This window comes from Ursus maritimus, unplaced genomic scaffold (assembly GCF_017311325.1).
Source record: "Ursus maritimus isolate PB19 unplaced genomic scaffold, ASM1731132v1 scaffold_8, whole genome shotgun sequence".
Taxonomy (NCBI): Eukaryota; Metazoa; Chordata; class Mammalia; order Carnivora; family Ursidae; genus Ursus; species Ursus maritimus.
Genome location: NW_024426996.1, coordinates 474,036 through 497,598, shown reverse-complemented (window position 1 = coordinate 497,598; position 23,563 = coordinate 474,036). Strand labels below are relative to the sequence as shown.

Below are 23,563 nucleotides of genomic sequence, written 5' to 3'. Positions count from 1 at the left end.
ACACACACACACACACACACACACACTCTTTCTCTCCATCTCTCTCTCCCTCCCCACCCCAGAGGTATTTTACTCCTACCAAACCCAATCTACAGATGAGGACCAAAATTCAAAAAGATTAAATAATTTGTCCAAGGCAATAGAGTTAGTGTATGGCAGTTCTAGCATTAAAATCCAGATCTGTTTATTCCATAGCCCAAGCTTTTAATTACTGGGCAATATTGATAATGGACTATTGCAAATATGATTATTTTATAAAGAAGTAATGCATCCCAAACTAGAAAGGGACATTTTAATATTTTTTGTTAAATACATGAAAAAAAACCACTCTAACTAAAAACCTAAGTTTTATGTAAAGTTATTCTTTTGGTTTCTTTTATTTTCCCGATTACCTAGTTCAAATCCTCAACTAAGCAATGTAGCTCAAAAAAGAGGTAATGGTTAAATCAAGGTTCATAATGAACAGAACTTAGAGAACTTAGCTTCACCTTCCCCTATTTTAAAACACAGTGTTTGGTATCTTTGAACATCATCAGGCATTTCACAAAAACATGGCAACTGCATTATTGTCAGAAGGTAAACAGAAATGCTAATGGATTTAAGAAAAAGGTTTAGCAATTTGTTAACACCCACCCTCCAGAAATGTAGTGAAATGAAAATGGTTCAGCTTCTGGTGTTAGATAATAAGTTTGAATCCAGATATGCTACTTGCTATCTGGGGTAATGATGGAACTCTCACTCTCTAGTACCTTGATTTCCTTCCAGACTTCAGTCAAAGGGTTGGGGGAGGGAGTAGATTATTGTTAAATGAAACAATGGGTCTCTGGTAAAGAGCATCTGCTCAGTAAATATTTTTGCTTCTTTCATTCCTTCCCTCCCATTCTAACACCTGTTCCCACCTGAGTCAGGATACTCAATTCCATCCTCCTCCATTCTGAAACAACAGTATTCCTAAAAAAATCACCTCATAACACGGGAGTAATAAAAAAAAAAAAAGGAGGGGGGCTAGATCTAAGGTTATGACATTACTTATTAAAATTATAAATACAGGGGCGCCTGGGTGGCTCAGTGGTTAAGCATCTGCCTTTGGCTCAGGTCGAGTCCCATGTCAGGCTCCCTGCTCAACAGGGAGTCTGCTTCTCCCTTTCCCTCTGACCCTGCTCATGCTCTCTCTCTCTCACTCTCCCAAAACTAAAAATACAATATAACTGCATTGTGTGGAAGCAAATATAGTTTGGTTCAGGTGGTAAAATTGAGGAAGATTTTGAAATTGTCTTAAAATTTTTTTGTGGTTACTTTACACAAGTAATAGGGGAGGAAACAAAAACTACAAGTACATGATTATCTTTTGTAACTTTTTTTAAAGTTCTTATTTATTTAAGAGAGAGAGTGCACGCACATATGAGTGGGGTAGTGGAAGAGGGAGACAGAGAGAGAATTTCAAGCAGACTCTGTGCTGAGCGCAGAGCCCAATGCAGGGCTTGGGCCCACGACCTGAGATCATGACCTGAGATCATGACCTGAGCCGGAATCAAGAGTTGGACACTTAACTGACTGAGCCACACAGGGCCCCCCAGGTACATGATTATTTCAGTAGATGCAGAAAAAGAGCATCTGACAAAATCCAACACCCTTTTATGATATAAGCACTCAACCAACTAGGAATAAAAGGGAATTTCCTCAACCTGATAAAAGGCATCTATGAAAACCCTACAGTTAACATCTTACTAAAGAATAAAAGACTAAAGGCTTTCTCCCTAAGTAAAGCAATGAAACAAAGACGTCTGTTCTCACCATTTCTATTCTACATTGTACTGGAGGTTCTAGCCAGGGCAATTAGCCAAGAAAAGTTAATAGAAGGCATCCACATTGAAAAGGAAGAGGTAGAACCAATTCTATCTGCAGATGACATGCTCTTAAATATAGAAAAATAGAAAGGATTCACAAAAACTATTAAAGCTAATAAATAAGTTCTGCAAGGTTGCAGAATATATGTTCGATCTGCAAAAATCAACTGTCTCTTTATGTACTAGTAAGGAACAATGTGAAAATAAATTAAGAAAGTAATTCCATTTACAAAAAGACTTAGGAATAAATTTAACCAAAGAAGTATGAACTTCATACAATGAAACTACAAAATCGTGAAAGAAGACGTCACATGTTCATGGATCAGGACACTTTGTATTGTTAAGATGGCAATACTTTGCAAACTAATCTGATTCAACACAATCCCTATCAAAATCCAAGTGGACTTCTTTGCAGAAACTGGCAAGGTGATCCTAAAATTGATATGTAAACAGAAGGCACCCAGAACCGTCAAAACAATCTCGAAAAGAAGAACAAAGTTGGTGGACTCACACTTCCTGCTTTCGAAACTAACTACAAAGCTAAAGTAATGATGACCGTGCATACTGGCATAAAATAGAGGGGAGATCAATGGAAACAAACTGAGAATGCAGAAATAAACCCTAACATTTATGGTTAATTGATTTTTACAAAGGGGTCAAGAGAATCAATGGGAGAAAGAATAATGTTTTCAATAAATTATGTTTGGATAACTAGATATCCACATGCAAAAATATGAACCTGGACACCTACCTCACACCACACAGAGTAATTCACTCAAAACAGATCCCAGATCTAAATGTAAGACTGAAACTAGAAGACAACACAGAAGTAAAACTTTGTGAGCTTAGGTTAGAAAATGGTTTCCTAGATACAATAGCAAAAGCACAAGAGATAAAAGAGAAGATTGATAAGGATTTCATCAAAATTTTAAACTTTTGGGGTGCCTGGGCAGCTCAGTCTGTGCCTGCCTCAGGTCCTGATCCCAGGCTCCTTGCTCGAGGGAGCCTGCTTCACCCTCTCCAACTTCCCCTCTCCCTGCTTGTGCTCTCTCTTGCTCTAATGAATAAATACAAAATCTTTTAAAAAATTTAAAACTTTTGTGCTTTAAATGACACCAACAACTAAGTAAAAAGAAAACCTACAAATTAGGAGAAAATATTTGCAAAACATATATCTGATAAAAAAAATATCCAGAATATATATATAACTCTTAAAACATTTTTTTAATTTAAATTCAATTTAGTTAACATGTAGTGTATTATTAATTTCAGGGGTAGAATTTATTGATTCATCAGTTGCATATGTATGGAGCCAGTGCTCATTACATCAAGTGCCCTCCTTAATGCCCATCCATCACTCAGTTACCCCATCCCCCCCACCTCCCCTCCAGCAACCTGTTTGTTCCCTATAGTTAAGAGTCCCTTACGGTTTGCCTCCCTCTCTCTTTTTATCTTATTTTATTTTTCTTTCCCTTCACCTATGTTCATCTGTTTTGTTTTTTAAATTTCACATGAGTGAAATCATATGGTATTTGTCTTTCTCTGACTGACATTTCGATAGCATAATATAGTCTAGTTCCATCCATGTCATTGCAAATGCCAAGATTTCATTCTTTTTGATGGCTGAGTAATATTCCATTGTCTGCCTCTGTGTGTGTGTGTGTGTGTGTGTGTGTATACCCCATCTTCTTTATCCATCTGTTGATGGACATCTGGGTTCTTTCCATATTTTGGCTACTGTAGACACTGCTGCTATAAACATTAGCACAATTCAATAACAAAAAGACAAATAACCCAATTAAAAAAAATAGACATTTCTCTAAGGAAAATATACAAATGGCCAAAAAGCACATGAAAAGCAGCTCAACATCATTAGCCATGAAGGAAATGCAAATTGCCTATAAATGGAAATTTCCAGGGAACTGTTAAAAAAAAAAAAAACTAAAAGGGAATATTTGTGTTGACAAAGATGTAGAGAAATTGGAACCCTCATACATTTCCTGGTGGGAATGCAAAATGGTGCAGTGACCGCAAACTATGGGAAACAGTTTGGCAGTTCCTCGGAATATTAAACATACAGTTACTATACGACCCAGCAATTTTACTCCGAAGTGTATACTTAATAGAACTGAAAACAGACGTTCACCAAAAAAATGCATACAAATGTTCACATCAGCTATTATTATTCACAAGAGCCAAGAAGTGGGAATAACACAACAGACATCAACTGATGAATGGATACACACACGCGGGACATCCGTACGGTGGAATACTACTCCGCAATAACAAGGAATGACAAACTAATACATGACACAACATGGATGAACCCTGAAAACTTTATGCTGAGTGAAAGAAGCCAGCCTAAAAAGATCACATATTTTATGATTCCAATAAATGAAATGTGCAGAAAAGGCAAATATATAGACATACAAAGCAGATTAGTGGTACCTAGAGCTGGGGTGGGAGGGACTGAGAGAGTAGGGAATAATTTGGGTACAGAGTTTCTTTGGGGTGAAGAAAATGCTCTAAAATTAGGTCATGGTGATGGCTGCACAACTCTGTGAATATACTGAAAACCAGTAGAGTGTACATTTTAAATGGGTGGATTGTATGGTCAGTGAATTGTATCTCAAAAAGGCTGTTTAAAAAAGAACACATACAACTCTGAAATTGAATCCATCTCTGAAACTGAATCTGTAAGAAAAAGGAAAGTGAAATGTCAGAGTGAAAATCAAATACACCAACATGAAAGGAAAAAGGAGAAGGAAGGAGGGGAGGAAATAGAAGAGGAAGGAGAGGAGACAAAAGAAAAGAAATAATATGACCTGACAACAAAACTTCACTTATCACATTCATTTCTCTTACTGTAGTACACCACCCAATTCTGAATATCTGTAAATGATAAAACAGTCGTTGGATATACAGAAAGTAGCAAGTGAGAATTACTTTCATGCATGTTAAGAAGTCAGGCTTAAGCAACCACTGGTTCCCATTTAATTTTTAAATGTTAATGAAGGAACATAATTAAAAGCAATATTAAAAAGTTATAATCCTCAAAATGATGACTACAAGAAATTTAGCTCCCCAAACTTTAAAGAAAAAAAGTTCTCTTCTATGACCTTCCTAAATTTTCATTTAAATAATAAACACATTTCATTTGACTTTNNNAACCGCTGTTGAGCAAGTGACATACGTCCATCACCTACCATTCTGAATCACTGGGAAATCAAAATGGCTTGCTTACCTTTTCTAATGTACTGAAGGAAGGCCAGGACTGATATCCATATTCAGACACAAATCGAGCTTTTGGGAAAACTTTCCAATTCCAGCAATCACTGATATAGTCATAAAAATGTACATCACCAAAATTATTGTCATATGGGTTGAGAGAGAGCCAGCCTTCTTTAATAGATTCGGCCCCATTTGTAGGGCTGGATATGATAAAAGGACGAGTCTTGTCTTCCTGAGGTCGGAAATAAAAAGATTTAAAAGATATTTTCACCCAGTAAAGTACAAATCATTTACTTTTTTATTAAGTTTTTGTTTTAATTGCAGTATAGTTGACATACAGTGTTAGTTTCAGGTGTACAATATAGTGATTCAACACGTCCATACATCACCCAGTGCTCATCACAACAAGTATCTTCCTTAATCCCCAACACCTCTTTCACCCATCCCCCTTACACACCCCTACTGGTAATCATCACTTTGTTCTCTATAGTTAAGAGTCATTTCTTGGTTTCTCTCTCTCTCTCTCTTTCTCCTTTTTTTTCCTTCACTCATTTTTTTGTTTCTTAAATTCCACATGAGTGAGATCATATGTGGAGATCATATGGTATTTGTCTTTCTCTGATTGACTTGTATCACTTAGCATTATACTGTCTAGCTCCATCCATATTGGTGCAAATGGCAAGATTCCATTCTTTTTACATCTATGGAACATAAGAACTAGAATGATCAGTAGGGGAAGAAAGGGATAAAGAAAGGGGGGTAATCAGAAGAGGGAGTGAAGCATGAGAGACTGTGGACTCTGAGAAACCATTATATATACCATATATACCATACATAAACCACACCCACCACAACATCTTTACCCACCACAACAGCATTTACCCATCTATCACTGGACACTCTAGCTGCTTCCATAATTTGGCTATTGTAAATAATGCTGCTATAAACATAGGGTTGCATATATGCCTTTGAATTAGTGTTTTTATATTTCGGGGGTAGATACCCAGTAGGGTGATTACTGGATAGTAGGGTAGATCTGTTTTTAATCTTCTGAGGAACCTCCATACTGTTCTCCAAAGCAGCTGCACCAGTTTGCATCCCACCAACAGTGCACAAGGGTTCCCTTTTCTCTATATCCTCGCCAACACTTGTTGCTTCTTGTGTTTTTTATTTTAGCCATTCTGACAGGTGTGAGGTGACATCTCACTGTAGTTTTGATTTGCATTTTCCTGATGATGAGTGATGATGAGCATCTTTTCATATGTGTATTGGCCATCTGTGTGTCTTCTTTGGAGAAATGTCTGTTTATGTCAGATCACTTACTTTTTAAAAAAAGAAAAACACTGTCAAGTTTCAGAAATGCCAAGTGGCTGACAGAAAAATAATAGAACCATTAACCTGCATTCAACAAGTACCAGCACCTGCTATTCACCAATCCTTTATATCCTTTTGTAATTAACACTTAGCTTATTCCTCAATACCTGCTCCTAATCTTTTTCAATCATGTCGTGCCTCTACATTACCTTCTACCAACATGGGTAGTGTACAGTCGACTGCAGAACTTATCATCCTCGGCACTACTGACATTTTGAGCTTGATCAATTTTGTGTGTTGGTGACCAGGGAAAGGGAGCGAGGGGAGAGGGAATGTTTAGCAGCATCCTTGGCCTCTACCCCCTAGATGCCAGTAGTACCCACACACACACCAAAAACATGTCTACAGACATTGCCAAATGTGCCCCTGTCTGTTGGGGGACAAAATAGCTTCCACTTAAACACAGGTCCAGCACTTAAGAATTAGTGGCTAAGGGGGCGCCTGGGTGGCCAGTCGTTAAGCGTCTGCCTTCGGCTCAGGGCGTGATCCCGGCGTTCTGGGATCGAGCCCCACATCAGGCTCCTCCGCTATGAGCCTGCTTCTTCCTCCCCCACTCCCCCTGCTTGTGTTCCCTCTCTCGCTGGCTGTCTCTGTCAAATAAATAAACAAATAAAATCTTTAAAAAAAAAAAAAAAGAATTAGTGGCTAAGGTGCAGGATACAAAATTAATATCCAGAAATTGGTAGTATTTCTATACACTAATAACAGAATAGCAGAAAGAGAAATTTTAAAACAACACCATTTACAAATACACCAAAAAGAATAAAATACCTAGGTATAAACTAAACCAAAGAGGTGAAAGACCTCTACTCTGAAAACTATAAAAACACTGATGAAAGAAACTAAAGATGACTCAAAACAAATGGAAAGATATTCTATGCTTGTGGACTGGAAAAATCAATATTGTTTAAATATCCATACTACTCAAAGTAATCCACAGGTTCAATGCAATCCCTATCAAAATACCAACAGTATTTTTTACAAAACTAGAACAAATAATACTAAAATTTGTATGGAGCCACAGAAGGCCCCAAATAGCCAAAGCAATCTTGAAAAAGAAAAAAAAGAAAAAAAAAAAAGCTTGGAAATGTCAAAATTCCAGATTTCAAGATATACTACAAAGCGGTAGTAATCAAAATAGTATGGTACTGGCATAAAAATAGATACATAGATCAGTGGAATAGAATAGAGAGCCCAAAAATAAACCACTGATTATATGGTCAGTTAATCTATGACAAAGGAGGCAAGAATATACAGTGGGAAAAGACAGTCTCCTCAATAAATGGTGCTGGGAGAACTGGACAGCTACATGCAAAAGAATGAAACTGTATCACTCTTTAACATCATAAACAAAAATAAACTCAAAATGGATTAAAGACCTAAATGTGAGATCCGAAATCATAAAAATCCTAAAAACCATAAAAAAACACAGGCAGTAATTTCTCTGATATCGGCCATAGGATCATTTTTCTTGATATGTCTCTTCACGCAAGAAAAACAAAAGCAAAAATAAACTATTTGGATAACATCAAAGTAAAAAGCTTTTGCACAGCGAAGGAAACCACCAACACACACACAAATATTATCCAAAATATATAAAGAATATGTACAACTCAACACCAAACAAACCCCAAATAATTCAATTAAAAAATGGGCAGAGGACTTGAACAGACATTTTTCCAAAAAAGACATAAAGATAGCCAATGGACACATGAAAAGATCCTCAACATCACTCATCATCAGGAAAATGCAACTCAAAACTAAAATAAAGTATCATTTTATACCTATGAATGGCTAAAACCAAAAAGACGAGAAACAAGTATTAGTGAGGATATGGAAAAAAGGGAAACCTTGTGCACTGTTACTAGGAATGTAAATTGGTGCAGCCACAGTGGAAAACAGTATGGAAGTGCTTTGAAAAACTAAAAATAGAAATACCATATAATCCAATAATTCTACTACTGGGTATTTACCCAAAGAAAATGAACACACTAATTCAAACAGATATGTGCACTTCTGTGTTTATTGCAACGTTATTTACAACAACCAATATATTGAAGCAATCTAAGTGTCCATCAATAGACAAATGGAAAAGGAAGATGTGGTATATATATAATGGAGTATAGCACAGCCATATATAGATGAGATTGTGTCATCTGAGATGGACCTAGAGAGTACTACGGATGGATGGACCTAGAGGATATTATGGTAAGTGAAATAAGTCAGACTGAGAAACACAAATACTGTATGATTTTACTCACAAGTGGAATCGAAAATAGAAACAAATGATTAAACAAACAAAAAGCAGAATCAGACCTATAAATACACAGAATAAACTGATGGTTGTCAGAGGGGGATGGGTCAGCAGTTGGGCAAAATAGGCAAAGGGGAGTGGGAGATACAGAGTCCCAGTTATGGAATAAACAGTTCATGGGAATAAAAGGCAAAGCAGGAGAAAAAAAAGAAAATAATAGAGGTTATTGAGTCAGAATGACTTGAGTTTAAATATCAAATCAGAATCTTATTATTTTTGGACAGATCTAAGCCTCAATAGTCTCATCTGTAAAATGGGGAAAATAACATCACCTCCTTCATAGGACTACAGTAAATAGTAAAGAACTCATTTATGGAAGACATGGCTAAATGTCCACCAAAATTCATGTTCCCATTTCCATAATACAGAGCTGTTTCTAGGAAGTGACTTTCTAACCTCTTTGCATCACTGTGGGGCCATGTGCCTCATTCTCATCCTCCTGGAATCATAAGCTCTTAACCACTGAGCTGTGAAATGAAAATCCTCAAATATTAAAATCCATTTCTTAAATCCATCAGAGATATGAAAAATGTAATACCAAAAAAAAAAGAAAAATGTAATACCAACACTATGAGTAAAAAGATTATAAAATAAATGTTTTATAAATATTAATTAAAGCTTATACCATCACAGGTTGTGTATAGAAAAATTCTTTATGACACATGACTAAGCATATTAGATAAGCTAAAAATCTGAGCCTAGGTTTTTCATGAATTCTCACTGAAGTTTCTTCACATAAATGAATAGTGCCATGAACTGAACATATTTGGGTGCCAAAATCACATACTATTCTTTTAAATATATCCCTTTTCAAACTGCTTCAGGATATACCCAAATATTTAAAATATCTAATTACAGGTAAAAATTATAAGGACAATCATTATTAAATAAATCACATACTAAACACTAAAGTTTTTTAAAAGTTATATCCTTTGAAGGCATTACTGCAAAAACAAAATAAATGCTGCTTCCTCTCCCTGAAAAAAAAGCTAACTTATATTATTATATAATGTGTGTATAATAAATACAAGTATAATATGCCTATTAAAAAAGTAGTGATGAAAGAGAATCACCATAAAGGAAGGGCTCTATGGTGGAGTTGGGAACAAGCTCTTTCCTTTCCCTTTCTCCTTATTTCACATATCAACATATTCGTATATATCAAGTTCTGCTTTTAGCATTTATAATTACAGAATTTTAAATGACACATTAGACCAAATGGACTTAACAGAGATACACAGTACATACCATCCAAAAGCAACAGAATACACATTGTTCTCAGGTGCACATGGAACATTCTCCAAAATAGATCATCTGTTAGGCCATATGTCAAGTCTTAAAAATTTTAAGAAGACTGAAATCATTCAAGCATATTTTTGGACCCCACAGGTATGGAACTAGAAATCAATTATAAGAAGGCTGGAAAATTCACAAAACATGAAGATTAAGGAATATGCTACCAAACAACCAATGGATCAACAAAGAAATCAAAAGAGAAATTGAAAAATACCTTGAGACAAATGAAAATGGAAATACAACATACCAAAATTTATGAGATGCAGCCAAAGCAGTTTAAAAGATCATAGAGATAAATGACTATTTCAAGAAATAGGGAAAATGTCAAATAAGAACCCAACTTTTCATCTTAATAAATTAGAAAAAGAAGATGAGCATGGCCCCAAGTTAGTAGAAGGAAGGAAATAACAAACATCAGAGCAGAAATAAATGGAATAGAGACTAAAAAGACAATAGAAAAGATCAATGAAACAAAGAGCTGGTTCTTTAAAATAAATAAAAAATAGGGGTGCCTGGGTGGCACAGTGGTTAAGCGTCTGCCTTCGGCTCAGGGCGTGATCCCGGCGTTATGGGATCGAGCCCCACATCAGGCTCCTCCGCTATGAGCCTGCTTCTTCCTCTCCCACTCCCCCTGCTTGTGTTCCCTCTCTCGCTGGCTGTCTCTATCTCTGTCAAATAAATGAATAAAATATTTTTTAAAAATAAAATAAAATAAAATAAATAAATTGATAAACCTTTAGCTAGACTTGCCTAGAAAAAAGAAAAAGAGAGAGAGGGACTCAAACAAAATCAGAAGTGAAAAAGATGTTACAACTGATATCTCAGAAATACAAAGAATTGTAAGCAACTATTACGAACAACTATACACCAACAAATTAGACAACCTAGAAGAAATGGATAAATTCTTAAAAACATACAACCTTCCAAGATTGAATAATGAATAAATAGAAAACATGAACAGACCAATTAACTAGTAAGGAGACTGAATCAATAATCAAAAATCTCCCAACAAACAAAAATCCAAGACCAAACATCTTCACTGGTGAATTCTACCAAACACTCAAAGAAGAATTAATACCAATTCTTCTCAAACTCTTGCAAAGAATAGAAGAGGACGGAAAACTTCCAAGTTCATTTTAAAAGACAGGCATTACCCTGATACCAAAACCAAATAGAGTCACCACAAGAAAATTACAGGCCAGTATCCTTGCCGAACATAGGTGCAAAAATTCCCAACAAAATATTAACAAACTAAACTCTTATAAGCAAAAAAAAAAATCACATATCATGATCAAGTGGAATTTATTCCAGGGATGTAAGGAAGGTTCAACACCTATAAATCAATCAACATGATACACCACATTAATAAAATGAAGTATAAAAATCATATGCTCATGTCAATAAATGCAGAAAAAGCATCTGACAAAATTCAGTATCCATTTATTATAAAAACTCTCAACAAAGTGGTTACAGAGGGAACATACCTCAACATAATAAAGGCCATATATGACAAGGCCAGAGCTAACATCATACTCAATGGTGAAAAACTCAAAACTTCTCCTCTAAGATCAGGAACAAGACCAGGATGCCTACTTTCACCACTTTTATTCAACATAGCATTGGAAGTCCTAGTAGAGCAATTAGACAACAGAAAGAAAGAAAAGGCATACAAATTGGAAAGAAAGAAGTAAAGCTGTCACTATTTACAGATGACATGATTATTATATGGAGAAAACTCTAAGGACTTCATAAAAACCTGGTAGCATAAACAAATTCAGTGAAATTGCAGGATACAAAATCAATATACAGAAATCTGTTGCACTTCTATGTACTAATAATTAACTACTAGCAAGAGAAATTAAGAAAACAATCTTATTTACAGCTGCATCAAAAAGAATAAAATATCTAGGAATAAGTTTAACCACGGAAGTGAAAGACTGACATTATTATTGAAAATTATAAGACGCTGAAAATTGTAAGACACTGTTAAAGACACTGAAGAAGACATAAATAAATGAAAAGATATTCTGTACTCATGGTTTGAAAGAATTAATATTGCTAAAATGTCCATACTATTCAAAGCAATCTATGGATTCAGTGCAATCCCTATCAAAACCACAATGCATTTTTCACAAAATAGAATGAATAATCCAAAAATTTTTATGGAGCCACAAAAGACCCTGAATGGTCAAAGCAATCTTGAGAAAGAAGAACAAAGCTAGAGGCATCATGCTTTCTGACTTTAAAATATATAACAAAACAAAAGTAATTAAAACATTATGGTATGGCATAAAAACAGACATATAGATCAACAGAATAGAATAGAGACCAAGAAATAAATTCATGTATGTATGGCCAATTAATTTATGACAAAGGAGACAAGAATATACAATGAGGAAAGGACAGTCTCTTCAGTAAATGGCGTTGGAAAAACTGTGGACAGTCACACACTAGGGAATGAAACTGAATAACTACCTTCAACCATGCACAAAAAAGTTAATGCAAAATGGATTAAAGACTTGAATGTAAGATCTGAAACCATAAAACTCCAAAAGAAAACATAGGTAGTAAGCTCCTTGACATTGGTCTTGGCTTGATTTTTTTGGATTTGACACCAAAAACAAAGGCAACAAAAATAAACAAGTGGGACTACATCAAACTAAAAAGGTTCTGCACAGCAAAATAAAAAGGCAACATACTGAATGCGAAGAAATATTTGCAAATCATATGCCTGCTAAGGGGTTAATCTCCAAAATATATAAAGAACTTGTCCAACTCAACAGCAAAAAACAAACAATCCAATTAAGAAATGAGCCAGGGATCTAAACAGACATTTTTTCAAAGAAGACATACAGATAGCCAATAAGTACATGAAAAGGTGCTCAACTAATTATCAGGGAAATGCAAATCAAAACCACAATGAGGTATCACCTGACACCTGTTAGGATGGTTATTATCAAAAAGATAAGAGATAACAAGTGTTGGCAAGGATGTGGAGAAAAGGGAACCCTTGTACATTGTTGATGGGAATGTAAGTTGGTGTAGTCACTAGGGAAAAAATATGGAGGTTACCTAAAAAATTAAATGTAGAACTACCATATGATCCAGCAATTCCACTTATGGATATTTATCTGAAAAAAATAAAAACACTAACTTAAAGAGATATATGTACCCCCATGTTCACTGCAGCATTATTTATAATAACCAAGATACTGTAATAATCGAAATGTTCACTGGTGATAAATGGATAAAGAAAATGTAGCACACACACACACACACACACACACACACACACACACTGGAATATGACTCAGCCATAAAAAAAAAAAAAAATAAAATCTTGGAGCACCTGGGTGGCTCAATCAGCTGAGCATCCAACTCTTGATTTCGGCTCAGGTCATGATCTCAGGGTCATGGGATCAAGCTCTGCACTGGGCTCTGTGCTGGGCATGGAGCCCCCTTGGAATGCTCTCTCTCCCTCTCCCTCTGCTCCTCCCCACTTGTGATCACTTTCTCTCTAACAAAAGGGGGGGCATGAAGTCTTGCCATTTGTGACAACACAGATGGACTTTGAGGGCTTTATGCTAAGTGAAGTAAGTCAGAGAAAAGCAAATACTGTATGATCTCACTTATATATGAATCTAAAAACAACAAGAACAAGCTCAGGGAAAGAGAGAACAGACTGGTGGTTGCCAGAGCTGTGAGGTGGGAGGTGGGTGAAATGGGTGAAGGTAGTAAAAAAAAAAAAAGTAAAAGAGTCTCTATGCCTCTTACAAGGAAGGAAGGAAGGAAGGAAGGAAGGAAGGAAGGAAGGAAGGAAGGAAGGAGGGAGGGAGGGAGGGAGGGAGGGAGGGAGGGAGGGAAGGAAGGAAGGAAGGAAGGGAGGGAGGAAGGAAAGAAGGAAGGAAAAAAGAGAGAAAGAGAGAAAGAAAGAGATAAAGGAGAGAGGGTCGGTGGGAGGGATGGAGGGAGGAGGGAAAATAGGAAGAAAGAAAAACAGAAAAGAAAAGAAATGTCCATAGAACAGTTGAGCCAGCTCTGTGCCTTCTTCTCCCTGTCTATGGAAATCTGGCTGGGGTATTTGCTTCCAGAGGTAATTCCAGACATCCACAATGGACACACACACACACACACACACACACACACACAAGAACGGGAGCAACTTCCGCATTCAAACATTATCTGCACTGACAATCCTGGAGTCTCTCAGCCTGCACAACTTCTCTACTTACAGCCTGCTCTACAAAGCATGTCTACTTACACAGAAATCTTTTAAGTTCTATGTGAAATGTTGTGTTCCTAGGAAACATAAACATCCATTGTTCCAGAAGTTGTAAACCCAAATTGGATAATAACTATAGGAGAAATGAAATATATGAAGGAGGAGATAATTTTTGCCCCCACAAAGGCTCTGGGACCAGACTGTTTTATGGGTGAGTTTGTCCCAATAAAACTGATAATCTCTATTTTATTTAAATTGTTCTGAGACATTAAAAACAACAAAAAAAGACTCCTAACTCATTCTGTGCAGTGAGCACAAACACATACACATATACCAAGTGCCACAAGCTGGGTTCTCTGGGCTAAATCTGTCTCACAAATAGTTTTGTTTAGATAGCATTTTTTAAAATACTGAATATAAATGAGACCCAGCAACCACATCCTATTACCACAGTCCCCTCTTCTCTCTTTATGAGACTCATCGACTCTACTTAATCTCTTAAAAAACAAATATGGCTCCTCTAGGCATCTGAGTTTACAATTCTTACCATAGACTGAGTTCACCTGTGAATATAAATTTTGAAATTCTAACCAAAATATTAGGAAATCAAATCTATCACAGAACAAAGCATTATAGCTAAATAGAGTTTATACTAGAACTAGTTTGTCATTAGAAAATTAATTCACAAAATTCACTATATTAATATATTGAGGAACAAAAAGAAAGAAAGAAAAAAAGAAGTCGCATATCGATAAATCATCTAAAGTAGAAACTCTCAACCTTTGGGGTTCCATAGATGGGCTCCAGAAAGAGTCCATGATAATCTTCAGTTGTAAACAAAATATCGGTGTATGTGTGTGGGGTCCACAGATAAGTTAATTCTCAAAGAAGCTCATAACCCATAAATCCATTCACATGCTGCAGCATTACAATGGACAGTTCTGTATTAAAATGATATTGTTGAAGGCTTCTCCAAACAAGGGCACAAAAATATACTATACCAATATTCAAACTGATCCATATTTAAAACAGGTTCTTAAATTCTGTTGCACGAAAAATCACTACTTACTGCCAAGACAATCTTTCGAATATTTTTCACATACAGCACCACATAGTCTTTGATATAAGTATGCAGTTCCCTGGGGGGTATATTATACCAATTCATCATCAGCGCTGCTTCATTTTCATTATTTCCACCCCATACAATGATGGAGGGATGATATTTCAGTCTCCTGACCTAAAATTTCAGAAAACATAAAACAAGTTTTAAATGGTCAACAAGAAAAAAAAAGCCTCAGAGCTATAATTATTCATAAAATGATAGCCATTGCATTTCTGCACATAAATTCTTATGTACCAGAAAACTCATTAGAAAATGAGGTAACATTACCTGTGGGAATACATTTTAAGAAATCTCTGATTCTTTTTATAAACACTAGATTTGATGAACACTAAGATAAGTGTTTATGAGATAAGGTAAGATAAGGTTCTTCTTCTGTACTGTATAAAACCTGAAGAAAACATAATCCCTTTTATTAAAAAAGAAAAATAAATCAGCCTCATTATTATCTCACTTGCCACAAAAAGGCTCTAAGAAATACAAAAGGCAGGAGACATTACATTACAGAGGAGTTTTTCAAGAACAAGTTGGAGTTTTGTGTGAAGAAACTAATGAGGTAGAACGACCACTTCTGCTGAAAGAGGGACTGAGGTTGTCACGGTGTCCCCTGAGATCGGAAAACCGCAAGGACAACTAGAGGGGGTTTTACAAAGCAAGTGAGTTCCCAGAGATACTCTGTTCAGTCAAAGACAAATACATGGAATATTCTAAAGGAAGAAGGATTAGGGCATCAAGAGGATGTCTCCCGAAGTAACTATCCGTGTCATGTCCTAAGAAATTAACTAAGGTTAAGTAAGTTTCTGAATATATCTGAACATAGAAGAAGAAATTAGAGGATCTGTCTGAAAATCCTGCCAGCCTTAAGAACTGAGCTTGCATAAACTGGGCTCTCTGTGGGCCAGCCCTACATAAAGGTGGAAGGACCCAGTTCCTCTGACACACTGGGAGACGTACTCCAGCAGAAGAGGGCAATTAAATCTCTTGAGAACACAGTGAGTCAATGGTCAAGAGAAACTCCTTTGCAACACATTTTAGCAAAATAACCTTATTGGTACTTATAGGTTCTCTTCCATGTAATGCATGGTTACAGTGATGAATCCCAGCTGATGTTCTCACTGTGGCCTCCAGTCAAGATGCTAAGTATCCGCTACCTGAACCAGAGATGCATTAAGAAGGCACTAAAGGGATTCATCTCATTCTTAAAAATTACAGTCTTGTGTTTTCCAAACCGGCCTTATGAATACTATTTCCTTTATTTGCCTCTGTGCGTGCCTAGGTGAGTGAGGGCTGCTACCAACTGGGACTGGCATGTTTACGGTGCCACTGAAAACACAAACACTGAAGAGGCAAAAAGATCCAGTGACTCTGTGCTACACATACCCTTCAAACGGACCTAGACTTTTTGACAAGCTTTACTTTAAAATTTTAACAAAGTCTGCATAAAAAGCTTTCTTCTTTAATAATACATAAAAGAATTGAAGGCACATAGATACCATATTTTATTTATTTGTATGAGAAAAATTTTTTAAAAACGAAATGTTTGCAACGTACATAACTATAATTAATATTTTTAAGCTCATCCATCCATCCATCCATCCATCCATCCATCCATCCATCTATCCTCCTGATGAATAACCCAGCCAAGTAGTGGGGATACAGAGAGGAACAAGCCCCTAGGCTGCAGGGAGATTACAAACTTGCAGGGGAAACAGAACATTTAACAAGTATTCAAAGTGTGGTATAGGTCACAAAGGGCAAATAATATGATCTAGACTTGCAAATATAGAAAGGTCTTTTTCCCAGAAAAATTCATGCTCAAGGTAAGAGGTGCCAGAAGAATATGAGAGAGGTGGTCCATAGGAGGGGTGAGAGGGAAAGTGTTCAGGGCATAGATGGCACAGGAAGACGGTGCTTGATGGGGCCAGGGAGGCCAGCAAAGACAGCATAGTGCATGGTATCTTTATCTGGAGGGCTCTGAGCAAGAGATGATTCATTTGTACTTCTTAAACCTTTTTTCTTTTAATAAAACAAAGATATAAAAAACAAATTGTGAAATAGTAAATTACTGTAACCCAATCACCCTTGTAACCACCACCTAGATCAAGAAAGGGAACCCCAGACTATGGACTCTGGGAAACAAACAGAGGGCTTCAGAGGGGAGAGGGGTGGGGGAATGGGATAGGCCAGTGATGGGTATTAAGGAGGGCACGTATTGCATGGAGCACTGGGTATTATATGCAAACAATGAATCATGGAACACTACATCCAAAACTAATGATGTACTGTATGGTGATTAACATAACATAATAAAAAATTTAAAAAAAGAAAGGGAACCCCAGAAGCCCTCATGCACCCCTTTCTAATTGCAGTCCTTCCTGCTTCCAACAGTAACCACTATCTTGAGTATTATAGCAATCACTTCCTTGCATTTCTTTTGGTTTTCCATGCAAATGTACTCAGACATTATAAGTATGAGATCACAGATTTTAACATGCTTGATGGATTTCAATCCACTGACATTCTTACCCTTATTGAATCTCAAATTGTCCCACTTTTGGTTGGTGAGAGTTTCATCAAAGTCCATTTAACATATCTTTGATAGTTTCCCTGTTATCTGTATGTCAAAATATTCCAGGATCATCTATTATACTTCCTGTCCCAGACCTGGAATCAGCCATTTCTCTAAGAAGCCCTTCTCTTAATGGGAAAAGTTATTTCAATAGAAGGATACACAATACATTAGGTCGTTCTAGTCCTTTGTGGTGGACAGAGCCAGGTTATGATCACTTCCTTGCACTTAGAGAATTATGAATATAAGTGTGTACATATGGAGTACAAGAGAAATCAAGGAGTCAAGAATCACTTTAAATTTTTGATCTGAGCAACGTGAAGACTGGCTTTGCCATTTACAGAGTTGGAGAAACTGCAGGAAAAGCAGGTTCAGAGAAGGCGGTGCAAGTCTGGTTCAGACATGTTACATTTGAGAGGACTACGAAACCTCGGAGCAGGGCATCAAGCAGGCAGCTGGACCAGGGATTCAGCAGAGAAGTCAGACCTGGGGGTAAATCTGAAAGTCGTCAGCATACAGGTGGTGGTAAAGCCATGAGACTGGGTGGGATCACCCAGGAAGTTAATTATCCGACTGTGATTCTCGTGGGATTTAGTAAAGAGAAGAAGAACAACAACAACAAAGAGGAGAGGTTAAAAAAAAGGCAAAATGAAACATAAACATTTTCCTCCTTCTTGGAACGGTAATGACGTACCTGGTGAGCAACTTCTGCTCTCACTGAGTTCATGAAGTCCCGATCAGTTGGATAAAGGGCACAGGCAAACATAAAATCCTGCCACACCTATCAAACCAATAAAACGCAATGAAGTACTTCCACAGGCTTTACTACACAGAACGAAACTCTTCTTGCTGAACTTTGGGAATTATCTTTCAGGCAAATGAAAAAACAAGTTAGCCTGACGAGTGTGATCATTTGAGCACTACTGCGACTGAAGCAGAGGGAGAGGCTCTCGCACAGACCTCACGACGTTCCAGAACTGCACAGAACTGCAGGGGAACCCGAGAGAGAAAATGTTCAGTAGGGAGAAAAGAAAGAGAAGGAAAGGGAATTCAAATAAGGAAACAGTGAGTGTATTGAGGGGAATGTGAAATTCGAAAAGAACCCTCCCCCAGCCCCTCCTCACTGGCAATACTTTAATTTTCACTGGGAATTTGCTATTGAGAGATGGGGTCAGATTGTTTATAAAAGAATTAACTTTTCATGGGCAAAACGATCACTACATGGACATTTTCGTAATGAAACCACATTAAGTTCGTCCTTCCTTCCTTCCTTCCTTCCTTCCTTCCTTCCTTTCTCTTTCTTTCTTTCTTTCTCTCTCTCTCTTTCTTTCTTTCAAGAGACAGAGAGTGTGTGCACGAGCTGGGGGGGCGGATGCAGAGGGAGAGAGAGAATTCCAAGCAGGCTCTGCACGACACAGGGCTCAGTCTCACGACCCTGAGATCATGACCTGAGCCAATACCAAGAGTCACACACTTAAGTGACTGAGACACCCAGGTGCCCCATGTAAGTTCATTTCTAGAGAGACCGTTATGATGCAGTGGTTAGGAGTACGGGTTCCAAATCAGTCGACCTGAGTCAGAACCTTGGTTCTACCACATACCCACCGTGTGGGTTTGGGCAGGTTATGTCACCTCTCCTCCACGTGTCAGTTTCCTTATTGGTAAAATGGGGATGGAGAACAGCAGTAACTACTTCATAGGATGGGCATGAAGATGAAATAAAATAACAGATGCAGAGCACTGAGAACAATGCCTGGTCCTCAATAAATATTATAGAATATTGTCACATTATCATGACCATCAGCATTATCAATATTATAACTACTCTTCTTCTACAGACTGCTTTATATTTTAGAACTGTAATACCAGAACTAAAAGATTGTATTTTCTGTGCTTAACCCTCACCAATGCAAAACATGCTTGGAGTACTTAATAACAATACTAAGCATAACTTTTCTTCATTGAATTTTATTATTTTTCTTCTCTCTAGGTCTTCTTAGATCTCTTTAAAGTTAAAATTTTAAAATATGTTTATGCATACCCTCATATCGAAAAAAAATTACAAATACAGAATGTCTACCAGTTAAAAATAATTAAATAATTATGATATTCACCATCAACTATGGTTTTGGGTTTGCAAGATGCCATTTATTCCTTTGCAAAAAATGGAACATCAGTCCTGGCTCTGAGAAAAGAAGGAACGAGCCATAACACAGACTCAGAACACAGGAGCTCAAAGTGAGGATATAGTAACATATCAGTAAAATGCTGCCGACTACCCACCATTATTCCTAGTTCATCACAGAGTCTATAGAATTCCTCCTGCTCATATATTCCTCCTCCCCAAACCCGCAGAGTGTTCATGTTAGCATCCACAGCAGACTGCAGAAGGAGCCGTAACCTATAGAAGAAATTTAAAAAACAAATGTTAATTTGAAAATCTGGGGATGTTTAAAAAAAGATTTAAGGAACACATGGTGGGGGCACCGGGGTGGCTCAGTTGGTTACGCGTCTGCCTTTGGCTCAGGTCATGACCTCAGGGTCCTGGGATTGAGTCCCGCATCGGGCTCCCTGCTCAGTGGGGAGTCTGCTTCTCCCTCTGCCTGCCACTCCCCCTGCTTGTGTTCTCTTTCTCTGTCAAATAAATAAAATCTTAAAAAACAAACAAACAAAAAAACCTACACTTTGGTTGATAAATACGTTTCAAATCTATGTTAGAAAAACATGTTCTAAAATTATGATGGTTTGGACATAACGCTAGGTGAAGAAAGTGAGACAAAATTATATACACGTTAACTGTAACCACATAAACAAACCTAGAAAAATTGTGGGTTCTATCTTTTCTCTGCCTTCTAAATTCACACCGTTATTATACAGTTTTTGAAAGTAAATTTTTTTTTAAGATTTTGTTTATTTATTTGACAGAGATAGAGACAGCCAGCGAGAGAGGGAACACAAGCAGGGGGAGTGGGAGAGGAAGACGCAGGCTCCCAGTGGAGGAGCCTGATGTGGGGCTCGATCCCGGAACGCCAGGATCACTCCCTGAGCCGAAGGCAGACGTTTAACAACTGAGCCACCCAGGCGCCCCTGAAAGTAAATTCTTTTCTTTGTTCTTCTTATAGAAAAAAAAATTTGTAGACCTCAGAAAGTATGAGCTAATTTTATACAGCCATTTCAAATGATAAGACAAAAATCAAAGTTTGCATATTAGTACCTGGCTTACTCTTATCTCCTTTTTTCAATTCCTCCAGTCCAGTACGGACTTTCCTCAATTTACAATGGGATTATATCCCAAGTAGCCCATCGTAAGTTGAAAATATTGTAAGTCGAAAATGCATTTAATACACCTAAGCTGCCGAACCGCCTAGCTTAGCCTTTCCCCGGACTTCGATGTGCTCAGAACACTTACACTAGCCTACAGTTAGGCAAAACCATCTAACACGTAGTCCACTTTACAGTGAAGTATGGATATCTCATGTGATTGATTGACTACCATATTGAAAGTGAAACACAGAACGGGTGTATGGGTATAGAACGGTTGTGAGTGTATCGGCTGTTGCTCGGTACGGTGTGGCTGACTGGGACGCAGCTGCTTCTGCCTCTGCCCAACATCACAACAGATCACTGTACTGCACATCGCTGGCCCAGGAAAAGAGCAACACTCAAAATTCGAAGTATACTTTCTACTGAATGTGTATCATTTTTACACCATGATAATGTCAGAAAAGCATGTCAAACCATCATAAGCAGGCCACCGGCTATGCTTCTTTCTCCAGTAAATTAAGTTTCCTTTCTGATTTTTCCCATTCCTAGTCACATCACCCACAGGAAAATCCAGAAATTTACAGCTACTCTACCCTGCATTTCCAGATCAGAGCCCAGAGAAGAACTGGCCCCGCTGCACTGAACAGTCACTGCCCAAACTGGCCAGATGACAGGAGCAGGAGATGAAAAGGAAAAGAGGCAGCAAATTATGTGTGTCCATGTCTGCAGAATAATTTCACATTCATATGAAATCCAAGACAATATACACAGTTTAAAGTAAAAGCAAATTACTACAACTTCTGGCAAATTCTAAACACCAAATAATATACTACAATGCATATTTATACATATGTAAATAAGTTAAATCTGTTTATTTTCTCTTCACAAAGTTTATTTTTACTATCACAAAGACAGTTTATAATTGCAATCAGGAAATATTATTTTCTTGTAAAGTGCTATTCTCAAAGCTTCAGATAAACACTGTAAATTTTCTTCTAGATTTAAACTGTAAAGCTTTTTTAGTTCCTTTTACTAAGGTAAAAGTAAAAGAATGTACAAATAGCTTAGAGTGAAGAAGGAAATATGAGTTTCCATTTTTTAAAAACAATGCACAGAAATATTTAAGGTATTCTTTGAAAAATTGAAAAAAAACAAGTTTAATCATTTTTTTCAGGGACTAACTATCCAAAACGTGCATTAGTCATTTTCTTGTTCTTCCAGAGGAAATATATAATATTTTTCTAAAAATTGGATGGTTTCAGCAGTCTTAAGTCATTTAGCTGTTAAGACTATCTATAGCTCATGAAAACGGAATATATGATTAAAAATCCTTTCCATTCTAAAGTTTTCATCATCCTAGAATTCTGTCTTACCTCTCAGTTCCTTCCACTGAAACCAAAGAAAGTAAAAATGAGTAACTCTTTAGCTTTGTTGGACTGTTAATAAAAAGAAAAACAAGAAACAAAAAATGATAACTTACAAATCAGAGGATACTCGATCCTGGAATGAATCTGCTGGTATCCAGTTCGAGCCTTTCAGAAATATGGGCAATCCATTAATTTTGAAGTAGAAACTCAGACCTTGAGATCCTTCAATGGGCTCTTCTATAAGTTCCACTGTCCTAAAATAAACCTATTATGAACAAAATTAAATACTGAATATCAAATTTAAAACATAAACAAAAGAGATTTTTTTAAAGAGGAAAGCAAACTTTTGAGCAATTTACACGAACATAATTTAATGGTAATTTCCTATTTGCTATGAGGCACTTAATGTGGAAGTACACATTTCAGGAAAAAATATATAATAAATTATTGCCAGATTCTTTCATTTTTATTTTTTTAAAAGATTTTATTTATTTATTCGACAGAGATAGAGACAGCCAGTGAGAGAGGGAACACAAGCAGGGGGAGTGGGAGAGGAAGAAGCAGGCTCATAGCGGAGGAGCCTGATGTGGGGCTCGATCCCGGAACGCCGGGATCACGCCCTGAGCCGAAGGCAGACGCTTAACTGCTGTGCCACCCAGGCGCCCCTGCCAGATTCTTTTAATAGATAAATATAGAAACTATTAAAGAAGAAATATATTCTAGTCTTCCTCATAAAATAGGCATTTGTAATCCCATCAAAAGAAATATATTTGAAGGGCACCTGGGTGGTTCAGTTGGTTAAACATCTGACTCTTGGGTTCCAGTTCAGGTCATGATCTCATGTTTCTGAGATCAAGCCTCAGGTCAGGCTCAGCATGGAGTCTGCTTGGGATTCTCTTTCCCTCTCCCACTGCCCCTCTCTATCTCAAATAAATAAATAAATAAATAAATAAATAAAT

At 37.0% G+C, this 23,563-nt stretch overlaps 1 protein-coding gene across 4 annotated transcripts in view; it reads right to left on the bottom strand.

Moving 5' to 3' along the window:
* MANBA (mannosidase beta) overlaps window positions 1–23,563 on the bottom strand; it is a 118,320-nt gene that overhangs the window by 24,541 nt on the left and 70,216 nt on the right. For 3 of the 4 annotated variants that reach the window (XM_008707214.2, XM_008707215.2, XM_040625056.1), the window contains 5 exons: window positions 22,718–22,869; window positions 20,257–20,374; window positions 18,668–18,754; window positions 15,354–15,521; window positions 5,092–5,310 (listed from right to left, as the gene is read on the bottom strand). In XM_008707214.2, coding sequence (XP_008705436.2) covers window positions 5,092–5,310; window positions 15,354–15,521; window positions 18,668–18,754; window positions 20,257–20,374; window positions 22,718–22,869 — 744 coding nt within the window. The remainder of the gene's footprint in view (window positions 1–5,091; window positions 5,311–15,353; window positions 15,522–18,667; window positions 18,755–20,256; window positions 20,375–22,717; window positions 22,870–23,563) is intronic. The other variant, XM_040625055.1, reaches the window with a different exon arrangement.